Here is a 12049-nt window from a genome sequence, read left to right as displayed (position 1 = left end):
CAGCACGGTGGCACAGTGGTTAGCACAGCTGCCTCACAGCGCCAGGGACCCGGGTTCGATTCCCGCCTTGAGTCACTGTCTGTGCGGAGTCTGCACGTTCTCCCCGTGTCTGCGTGGGTATCCTCTGGGTGCTCTGGTTTCCTCCCGCAGTCCAAAAGACGTGCTGGTTAGGGTGCATTGACAAGGCTAAATTGCCCCTTAGCGTCAGAGGGATTAGCAGGGTAAATACATGGGGTTACAGGGCCTGGGTGGGATTGTTGTCGGTGCAGACTTGAAGGGCCAAATGGCCTCCTTCTGCACCGTAGGGAGTCTATGATTCTATGAAGATGCAAACTCAAACAATTTGACTTCCAATAGAGAGTATTATTTGATGTATACAATCCTATTTTGTGTCCATTCTGGATTTTCCCAGAAGAAATGTTACGGTGGCACAGTGGTTAGCACTGCTGCCTCACAGCACCAGGGACCCGGGTTCAATTCCGGCCTCGGGTCACTGTCTGTGTGGAGTTTGCACGTTTTCCCTGTGTCTGTGTGGGTTTCCTCTGGGTGCTCCGGTTTCCTCCCACAGTCCAAAGATAGGTGGATTGGCCATGCTAAATTGCCCCTTAATTTCAGGGGGATTAGCAGGGTAAACGCATGGGGTTATGGGGAGGGGCCCTGGGTGGGATTGTTGTCGGTGTGGACTCAATGGGCTGAATGGCCACACCATAGGGAATCCATGACGATGCAAACTCAAAGAATTTGACTTCCAGTAGAGTATTATTTGACGTGAACGGGTCCTTGCTTTGTTCCAGGGCTGTTTACTTGGTAAGGCACAGAGAGACGAGGCAGCGATTTGCCATGAAGAAGATAAACAAACAGAACCTGATTCTCCGAAACCAGATTCAGCAGGCCTTTGTGGAGCGGGACATCCTCACCTTTGCGGAGAACCCATTTGTCGTCAGTATGTTTTGTTCCTTCGAGACCAGGCGGCATCTCTGCATGGTAATGGAATACGTCGAAGGTAAGCTATTAGAGTTCCAACCCACTGTGGCATCCCTGAGGTGCATGAACGGGTGGGGGCGGACAGATCAAAGACTGAAATACATTTGAAACAATTGCGATTGTAATAAATGGCTAAATACTTCTCACCGGAATGGGGGAAGTGAGAACGTTACACAGAAAGAAACCTACAATCACATAAAAGGCACTTGGTTGCTGTTGTGGGGGAGGAGGGGACTATAGATTTATTTTGGGCGTATGAATGAGTTCAATATCCTCTTTCACCTCCCAATCTTCTAACCGATGGGTCCACGTATGGATTGCCATCCAAGCACTAACCACAAATTGCATTGTGTGTTGAATTAGAATTGAGTTCCAGGCCATCTAGGCAAAATTCCAACCACAGAGTGCACACATGCTTTATTTATTAGTGAGACAAGTAAGCGTACCCCGCTAGTCCCCCTGACACTAAGGGGCAATTTAGCATGACCAATCAACCTAACCCGCACACCTTTGGACTGTGGGAGGAAACCGGAACACCCGGAGGAAACCCACACAGACACGGGGAGAATGTGCAAACTCCGCACAGTGACCCAAGCCGGGAATCGAACCCAGGTCCCTGGCTCTGTGAGGCAGCAGTGCTAACCACTGTGCCACGGTGCCTTGCTCGTACAGTGAGGCAGCATTGACACGACTGGCCAGATAGCCTCCTGTGACTATTTAAGTGTTAAGTTTATTTATTAGTGTCACAAGTTGGCTTACATTCACACCGCAATGAAGTTACTCTGGAAATCCCCTAATCGCCACACTCCGGCGCCTGTTCGGGTAACACTGGGGGAGAATTTAGCACGGCCAACGCACCCCAACCAGCACGTCTTTCACTCAGTGGGAGGAAACCGGAGCACCCGGAGGAAACCCACGCAGATACGGGGAGAACATGGAGACTTCGCACAGACAGTGACCCAAGCTGGGAATCAAACGTGGGTCTCTGGCGTTGTGAGGCAGCAGTGCTAACCACTGTGCCACCCAGTGCGAAGATGGCGAAAACACACAGTGATGTCCCACTTTGAGCTTTCATCCAAACATTAGCACAATCTCACATTGGACATATTTCAAAGAGCAAGGGAGGTTTCCCAGTGACCCTGGTCAAAATTTATCCTTCAGTTAACATCACTGAAAAAAACACACGCGGCATCTAAACATTATCACGTTGCCCTTTCTGGGATCTTGCTGTGTGCAAATTGGCAGTTGAGTTTCCGATGTCACATCATTGGTTTCAAAGCACCATGGGTCATCCAGATTTTTTTGATTTGATTTGATTTATTATTGTCACATGTATTAGTATACAGTGAAAAGTATTGTTTCTTGCGTGCTATACAGACAAAGCATACCATTCAGAGAGAAGGAAAGGAAGGAGTGCAGAATGTAGTGTTACAGTCATAGCTAGGGTGTAGAGAAAGATCAACTTAGTGCGAGGTAGGTCCATTCAAAAGTCTGACAGCAGCAGGGAAGAAGCTGTTCTTGAGTCGGTTGGTACGTGACCTCAGACTTTTGTATCTTTTTCCTGGCGGAAGAAGGTGGAAGAGAGAATGACCAGGGTGCATGGGGTCCTTAATTATGCTGGCTGCTTTGCCGAGACAGCGGGAAGTGTAGACAGAGTCAATGGATGGGAGGCTGGTTTGCGTGAGGGACTGGGCGACATTCACGACCTTTTGTAGTTTCTTGTTTTGAACAGGGCTATATAAATGTCTTCTCTTTTATCATTGATCCAGTTGCATTCCTGAGTGGAAATGAATTGTGTAACCACTCTTTCAGTTCCTTGAAGGTTTCATTGGAGTTAATTTTCCAGACTGTCCCTTGGCGGGATCTTCTGGTTCCGCCAAAGTCAACAGACATCCGCCACTGGGCAACACACCACAGCAAGGCTGGAAAATCCCAACCTTAGCTACTGATATCTGCTGCAATCCAAATAAATACTTATTGGTTGGTTTCATGATTAATGTCCATCACTTAGGTAGGGCATTGGGGAGAGTTACAGAACAAAGAGATCTAGGGGTACAGGTTCATAGCTCCTTGAAAGTGGAGTCACAGGTGGACAGAGTGGTGAAGAAGGCATTCAGCATGCTTGGTTTCATTGGTCAGAACATTGAATACAGGAGTTGGGACGTCTTGTTGAAGTTGTACAAGACATTGGTAAGGCCACATTTGCAATACTGTGTACAGTTCTGGTCACTATTATAGAAAGGATATTATTAAACTAGAAAGAGTGCAGAAGAGGTTTACTAGGATGCTACCGGGACTTGATGGTTTGAGTTATAAGGGGAAGCTGGATAGACTGGGACTTTTTTCTTTGGAGCGTAGAAGGCTGAGGGATGATCTTATCGAGATCTATAAGACAATGAGGGGCACAGATCAGCTAGATAGTCAATATCTTTTCCCAAAGGTAGGGGAGTCTAAAACTAGAGGGCATAGGTTTAAGGTGAGAGGGGGGAGATACAAAAGTGTCCAGAGGGTTAATTTTTTCACACAGAGGGTGGTGAGTGTCTGGAACGAGCTGCCAGAGGCAGTAGTAGAGGCGGGTACAATTTAGTCTTTTAAAAAGCATTTAGACAGTTACATGAGTAAGATGGGTATAGAGGGATATGGGCCAAATGCGGGCAATTGGGACTAGCTTAGGGGTTTAAAAATAGGGCGGCATGGACAAGTTGGGCTGAAGGGCCTGTTTCCATGCTGTAAACCTCTATGATTCTAAGACTTGCTGTCACTAAGAGTGTTGTTTTCAGGCCATTCCAAGGTCAGTAACGGAGGCTGATAAAGTCCTGAAAACTCCGGAGCTGGCAGCCTGCAGGTCTCCGGACAACATAGGATCCTTACAGTGCGGAAGGAGGCCATTCGGCCCATTGAGTCAGCACCGCCAACAATCCGACCCAGGCCCTATCCCCGAAACCCCACATATTTACCCTGCTAATACCCCTAACATACACATCCCGGGACACTAAGGGGCAACTTAGCATGGCCAATCCACCTAACTTGTACATTCCTGATGTTGGCCGGATTAAGGAAGGTGAGTTCAGGGTCAGGTATGGCTGCTGACCCCCCATGAGGAAGAGGGTGGGTGGGGCGGGGGGGGGGGGAAGAGTCCGGTTCCTTAAGAGGCTTCCCAATGATAGCTGAAGGAGCTAATGAGTATCCAGTCAATCCAGTTTTTTGACATAACTGTGGGGTGGTAGTGGGAGAAGATGGTGGGCACTGCTTGGAGGTGCCACCTAACAGGAGTCCAGTCAGGTCTGCAGCCCTCCCTACTTGCCGAGGATGCAGCTAAAAGCTGCCGTCTTAGGGATGTTTTCCTAAAACAGTCTCGGCTCCTGTCTAAAGTTAAAGTTTATTTATTAGTCACAAGTTAAGGCCTACATTAACACTGGAATGAAGTTACTGTGAAATTCCGTAGTCGCCACACTCCAGCACCTGTTCGGGTCAATGCACCCTAACCAGCACGTCTTTCGGACTGTGGGAGGAAACCCACGCAGACACGGGGAGAACGTGCAAACTATACACAGGCAGTGACCCAAGCTGGGAATCGAACCCGGGTCCCTGGTACTGTGAGGCAGCAGTGCTAAGTACTGTGCCACCGTGCCGCCCACGTTTCCTGTTCCCGGTGCAACGATTCTGCTCCATGCCGGTGCTAATGGCCGCGTGGTACTGTGTGAGAGCAGGGCGACAGACCTTACTCATACACTTCACTCTACAGCTTAAAAACTGGAAATGAAGTAAACAGCAACCACCCCCGCCACCACCTCCCAGGCACTTTGTGATATAAATCTTTTGGGTTATGTAAGTAGTAAGAATTCAACTGTGAACTCGTTTATGTAATCAAGCAGTTTATGTAATTAGTGTGAGGTACTGGCAGTGTAAACTGCAAAGTTATTAAACACTGATATCACTCAGAATCCTGCCTCTGGGGTTTTTCCAATGCAAAGTTCTGTCACAAACTTTCACGTCCATACTGTTAGGATGATACTGAATTACTTTTTCTGTCATTCAGGCCATTCAGCTCCTCCAACTTAAATACAGGCAAAATACTGCGGATTTTGGAACCTGAAACAAAAACAGAAAATGCTGGAAAATCTCAGCAGGTCTGACAGCATCTGTGGAGAGAGAATAGAGCCAACGTTTCGGGTCTGCATGACCTCTGATGAACAATCATCCAGACCTGAAACGTTGGCTCTATTCTCTCTCCACAGATGCTGTCAGACCTGCTGAGATTTTCCAGCATTTCCTGTTTGCGTTTCAGAGCCCCTCCAACTTGTTCAGTTAGATTATTGCTGATCTGAATCTCACCTAACCACATTGGTTAGAGGTTCCTTACGTTACAAGAATCCATCAAACTTAGTTTTGAAAGACTCAACATTTTTTCATAGAAATCGTAGAATCCCTACAGTGCAGAAGACCATTTGGCTCATCGAGTCTGCACCGACAACAATCCTGCAATAACCCCACATATTTACCCTGATAATCCCTCTAACCTACGGATCCTGCGACACTAAGGGGCAATTTAGCACGGCCAATGCACCTAACCCGCACATCTTTGGACTGAGGGAGGAAACCGGAGCACCCGGAGGAAACCCACGCAGACACAGGGGAGAACATGCAGAGTCCACACAGACAGTGACCTGAGCCGGGAATTGAACCCAGGTCCCTGGAGTTGTGAGGCAGCAGTGCTAGCCACTGTGCCACCGTGCCATCCCTTAGCCTTTTCCATCAGCCTTTGTGTGAAGTGCTTCCTGAACACCTTCGCTCAAATTTTAAGGTTCTGTCTCCTTGCTCTGGGCTCCCCCACCCCTCCCCCTTCCACCAGAGGAAATAATGACCGGATAATTAGTTTTTCAGTGATGTTGGTTAAGGGATACATATTGGCCAGGACACTGGGGATAACTCTTCTACAAAAGAGTACAACGGGACAGGAACATAGGAGGAAGAATAGGCAACCTGGGCCTTCGAGCCTGCTCCACCATTCAGTAAGAGCATGGCCGATCTGGTTATGGTCTGAGCTTCACTTTTCTGTCTGAACAAAGAGAACAAAGAAAATTACAGCACAGGAACAGGCCATTCAGCCCTCCAAGCCTGCACCGACCATGCTACCCGTCTGAACTAAAACCCCCCTGAGCTTCCCGGGGACCTATCTCTCTATTCCCATCCTATTCATGTATGTAACCCCCCCCCCACATAACCCTTGACTCCCCTGCCTAATAGAAATCTGTCTAACTCTGTCTGCCTTGAATCATTTCTAATATCCAGCTCTTCTGGAGAAGAGAATTCCACACGCCAATGACCCTTTGGGAGAAAATGTTTCTTCTCATCGTCCCCACGTTTTAGTTTCCACCACAAGAGAAATATCTAGGCATCAACGCTATCAAGACCCCTCAGAATCTTGTATGTATCATTAAGATCATCTTTCATTCTTCTGAACTGCAATGGGTATAGGACCAACCTGTTCAACCTTTTTTTATAAGACAAATCCCTTCATCGCAGTGAACATCCTCTGAACTGCTTCTAAAGTTATGTCCACTACAACCCTCACAAACTTTTACAGATGCACCACATAAAGCATTCTTTCTGGTTGTATCACAGCTTGGTATGGTTTCTGCTCTGCCCAAAACCACAAGAAACTACAAAGGGTCGTGAACGAAGCCCAGTCCATCACTCAAACCAGCCTCCCATCCATTGACTCTGTCCACACTACGCAGCCAGCATAATTAAGGACCCCACGCACCCCGGACATTCTCTCTTCCACCTTCTTCAGTCGGGAAAAAGATACAAAAGTCTGAGGACACGTACCAACCGACTCAAGAACAGCTTCTTTCCTGCTGCTGTCAGACTTTTGAATGGACCTACCTTGCATTAAGTTGATCTTTCTCTACACCCTAGCTATGACTGTAACACTACGTTCTACACTCTCTCCTTTTCTTCTCTATGAACGGTATGCTTTGTCTCTATAGCGCGCAAGAAACAATACTTTTCACTGTATCCCAATTCATGTTACAATAATAAATCAAATCAAATCAACAAACAATTATAAATTTTTAAAATAAGGAGACTAAAACGCTACACCGTATTCCAGATGTGGTCTCACCAAGACCCTGCTCAGCTGCAGTTACTTCCCTACTTTTATATTCCATTCCTTTGGCAGTGATTCCTTTGCATCTTTTTCATCTACTTGAGAAGGCAGCTGGAATCTACCCGATCAATTTCCTTCAGGGGCGGCACGGTGGCACAGTGGTTAGCACTGCTGCCTTGCAGCGCCAGGGACCCGGGTTTGATCCCTGACTTGGGTCACTGCCTGTGTGGAATCTGCACGTTCTCTCCGTGTCTGCGTGGGTTTCCTCTGGGTGCTCTGGTTTCCTCCCACAGTCCGAAACACGTGCTGGTTAGGGTGCATTGGCCGTGCTAAATTCTCCCTCAGGGTACCCGAACAGGTGCCGGAGTGTGGCGACTAGGGGATTTTCACAGTACTTGATTGCAGTGTTAATGTAAGCCGACTTGTGACATTAATAAATAAACTTTACCTTCTTTAGGTACCATGTTTTGCAGTGTTGGTGATCCAGTTTACACGATCATTGATAATGACTAACATCTTATTGTTGTTATCAAATCTTATGCTTCTTAAGTGCTTTGACGTATTTTCTCCTGCCTCCCTTTTGCTTTGCCGCCCTCAATTTAACCAGTCATTACCAGATGTTCTAGCTTCTCTCTCCTAAGTACATGCCCCTTAATCATCTTAAAGGAACTTGGGCAGATCATCCCTTGGTAACCTGTCCTTGCAGTAATTTAATCCTCTTTCTGTTTCTCTCTTCGTAGGAGGTGACTGTGCAACATTACTGAAGAACATTGGGGCGTTGCCAGTGGATTTGGCCCAGATGTATTTTGCTGAAACTGTTTTGGCTTTGGAATATCTACATAACTACGGCATTGTCCATCGGGATCTGAAGCCAGACAAGTAAGTTTGAATCACTCTTCCCTGCCACAGTGAATTTTACGGTCAGGCGAATCACAGAATCATGAAATCAATTAATCCCAACAGTGCAGAAGGAGGCCATTTGGCCCATTGAGCCCGCACCGACCACAATCCCACCCAGTCTCTATCCTCGTAACCTCACATATTTACCCCCCAGACACTCGGGGGCAATTTAGCACGGCCAATCAACCTAACCTGCACATCTTTGGACTGTGGGGGAGAAACCGGAGCACCCGGAGGAAACCCACGCAGACACAGGGAGAACATGCAAACATTAACAGTCACAGTGGCACAGTGGTTAGCACTGCTGCCTCACACCGCCAGGGACCCGGGTTCGATTCCCGGCTTGGGTCACTGTCTGTGTGGAGTTTGCACATTCTCCCCATGTCTGCGTAGGTTTCCGCCGGATGCTCCAGTTTCCTCCCACAGTCCGAAAGACGTGCAGATTAGGTGCATTGGCCGTGCTAAATTCTCCCCCAGTGTACCCGAACAGGCGCCGGAATGTGGCGACTAGGGGATTTTCACGGTAACTTCATTGCAGTGTTGATGTAAGCCTACTTGTGACACTAATAAATAAAACTTCCAAAAAGAACTTTTAAAACGTTATTCACCCAACAATGAGCTTCCTCTTTCAGTGACCCCCCCATGAGCTAAAGAAACATAGAAGATAGGATCAGGAGGAGGCCATTCGGCCCCTCGAGCCTGCTCCGCCATTCATCACGACCATGGCTGATCGTCCAACTCAATAGCCTAATCGTGCTTTCTCCCCATAACCTTTGACCCCATTCACCCCAAGTGCTATATCCAGCCGCCTCTTGAATACATTCAATGTTTTGGCATCAGCTACTTCCTGGGGTAATGAATTCCACAGGCTCACCACTCTTTGGGTGAAGAAGTGTCTCCTCACCTCCGTCCTAAATGGTCAGACTATGACCCTGGTTCAGGACTCCCCCACCATCGGGAACATCCTCCCTGCATCTACCCTGTCTGACTCACATCTTTTGGAGTGCCATCCAGCTAGTGTTTACATGGATGGGGCAATTATTTAGCGGGAAATATTCAGTGTGTATGAAGAAGCTTCACTCCCCGGGATTGAAAATTAATCTCCAGGATACTACTACAAGCAGCAACAGAGGAAAAATCAACGAGGCATTCAAAATAAAATGTTTTTCTCATTTGTTTTTGTCTCTTATTCCTCAGTTATAAAGGTTGTAGAGATTGTGGGGGAGGCAGTGTAACTAGATGTTGGAGAAGACATGTAATAGAACCTCTGGGCATCCCTACAACAAGGGTTGGCTACCCTAACCATGTGCCCATTGTTTATTAGTGTCATAAGTAGGCTTACATTAACACTGCAATGAAGTTACTGTGAAAATCCCCTAGTCGCCACACTCCGGCACCTGTTCGGGTACACTGAGGGAGAATTTAGCACAGCCAATGCACCTAACCAGCGCATCTTATGGACTGTGGGAGGAAACCGGAGCACCCGGAGGAAACCCACACAGACACGGGGAGAACGTGCAGACTCCGCACAGACTGCGACCCAAGCCGGGAATCGAACCCGGGTGCCTGGCGCTGTGAGGCAGCCGTGCTAACCACCGTGCCGCCCAGTTATCTGAGAAATCTACTGGACACTCGGGTTGGGATTTTCCAGCCCTGCCGTAGGAGGACCCATCATAGGGGGATGTGGCAGGCCAGCAAGAAGTCCATTGACATTCAGTGGGACTGGAAGACTGGGGTGGTGGCTGAACTGGAAAACCCCACCCCAGGTTTTGCTCTCAGTATTAAATGACCATTTTCATTGGCCGATATGGAAAGAGGCAAAATTACCATGCTTGTTGGCCTCAGGACCTGTTCATTTTCCCTAAAAATCCATATCTTTTTTATTCTTTTGCGGGACATGGGCGTCGCTGGCTGGGCCAGCATTTATTGCCCATCCCGAGTTGCCCGAGGGCAGTTGAGAGCCAACCACATTGCTGCGGCTCTGGAGTCACATGTAGGCCAGACCGGGTAAGGACGGCAGATTTCCTTCCCTAATTAAGGACCCCACGCACCCCGGACATTCTTTCTTCCACCTTCTTCCATCGGGAAAAAGATACAAAAGTCTGATGTCACGTACCAACCGACTCAAGAACAGCTTCTTCCCTGCTGCTGTCAGACTTTTGAATGGACCTACCGCGCACTAAGTTGATCTTTCTCTACACCCTCGCTATGACTGTAACACTACATTCTGCACTCTCTTGATTCCTTCTCTATGAGCGGTATGCTTTGTCTGTATAGCGCGCAAGAAACAATACTTTTCATTGTATGTTAATACATGTGACAATAATAAATCAAATCAAAATCCACCATCTACCGTGGCGGGATTCAAACCCGGGTCCCCAGAACATTAGCTGAGTTTCTAGATTAATAGTCTAGCAATAATACCACTAGGCCATCGCCTCCCCTATGAGTTGCCAAGATATTCAGCGCATGACCAGAACTTAGTGAGACACTGACCCATCTGCCTGCTGGCTACCGAGGGCTCTCCCTCAGTAACTTTCTTTGTTTTTCATTTGCAGTCTCTTGATAACGTCGATGGGTCACATTAAGCTAACCGACTTTGGCCTCTCTAAGATTGGTCTCATGAGTCTCACCACAAACCTGTACGAGGGTCACATTGAGAAGGATGCCCGGGAGTTCCTGGACAAGCAGGTCAGTATATTCAATGCTAGTTTTTATTGCTTTGCCTGAGTGAAGATGAGAGATTGCAGTGTTACAGAATGAAATATATTTCCCGCTAAGAGTACTTGCGGAAAAGTGGAGTTGAGGCTTATAATGATGTGGAGATGCCGGCGTTGGAGCGGGGGTAGACACAGTAAGAAGTCTCACAACACCAGGTTAAAGTCCCAACAGGTTTATTTGTAATCACGGGCTTTCGAAGTGCTGCTCCTTCTTCAAGTGAGTGGAGGTTAGTTCACAAACACGGCATATATAGGCAAAGACACAATTGCAAGATAATAGTTGGAATGCGAGTCTTTTCAGGTAATCAAGTCTTTACAGGTACAGACAGTGCGAATGGAGAGAGGGATAATCACAGGTTAAAGAGGAGTGAATTGTCTCAAGCCTGGACAGTTAGTAGGATTTTGCAACCCCAGGCCAAATGGTGGGGGTTACATGTAGTGTGACATGAACCCAAGATCCCGGTTGAGGCCGTCCTCATGCGTGCGGATTACCTTGATTACCTGAAAAGACTCGCCATTATCTTGCAATTGTGTCTTTGTCTATATATGCCGTGTTTGTGAAACCTACCTCTCCACTCACCTGATGAAGGAGCAGCGCTCCGAAAGCTCGTGATTCCAAATAAACCTGTCGGACTTTAACCTGGTGTTGTGAGACTTCTTACCGAGGATTATAATGTCAGATCAGTCACGCTTGCATTGGATGGCAGAGTAGACCTGATGGGCTGAATGGCCTACTTCTGCTCTCAGGGTCTTAATCTCAGCTCAGGCACAACATTGCTGACTTCCTGTAGTCAGCACCAACAACCTCTTTCACTGATTGTGTTCTGGGGCTGTTATAATGATTTTCTTGTTGTATTTAAAATTGTCATTCCCCTCAAGTGACCAGACAAAGTCACAGAGTGGTTCAAGATGATTTACTACAGCTATCGGACTCCAAATGAAATCATTCAGAGTGAAAAAAATTCAGAAATACAGAGGCAATTAAAGTCTCATTTTCGATTACAAGTAATTAGCATATACCAATAGACGTAGAGGAGTTATCTCCATCCAATCATAGTCAAGGTTACATCATGCATACATCAGGGTATAATGTCCAACAAAAACTTGTGCACGTTATATCATCAAGAAATTATAGCTATATCTCTGGTATCTCAACCTCCCTTTCCATTGTTCCTTGCTCTATTGGGCAGACATGAACTACAGATGTTCAATTAGATGGTGCTTGACTCTTATCTGGATTTATTTGAATCAAAACCTGTCATTTGCACATAGCTTCCTCTGTGTGACTGAGGATCAGCTTGTAGTTTATGCGATTATAAAAATTTGTGTGATT

The 12049-nt window shown here is 47.1% G+C and overlaps 1 protein-coding gene across 1 annotated transcript in view; it reads left to right on the top strand.

The window, feature by feature from the left end:
* LOC144507633 (microtubule-associated serine/threonine-protein kinase 1-like) overlaps positions 1–12049 on the top strand; it is a 118866-nt gene that overhangs the window by 58382 nt on the left and 48435 nt on the right. Inside the window, exons 13-15 of the mRNA XM_078234789.1 lie at positions 795–1003; positions 7837–7975; positions 10555–10687. Coding sequence (XP_078090915.1) covers positions 795–1003; positions 7837–7975; positions 10555–10687 — 481 coding nt within the window. The remainder of the gene's footprint in view (positions 1–794; positions 1004–7836; positions 7976–10554; positions 10688–12049) is intronic.

Source organism: Mustelus asterias, chromosome 19, assembly GCF_964213995.1.
Source record: "Mustelus asterias chromosome 19, sMusAst1.hap1.1, whole genome shotgun sequence".
Lineage (NCBI taxonomy): Eukaryota > Metazoa > Chordata > Chondrichthyes > Carcharhiniformes > Triakidae > Mustelus > Mustelus asterias.
The sequence above is the reverse complement of the archived record's forward strand: the minus strand, read 5'-3'. Positions and strand labels throughout refer to the sequence as shown.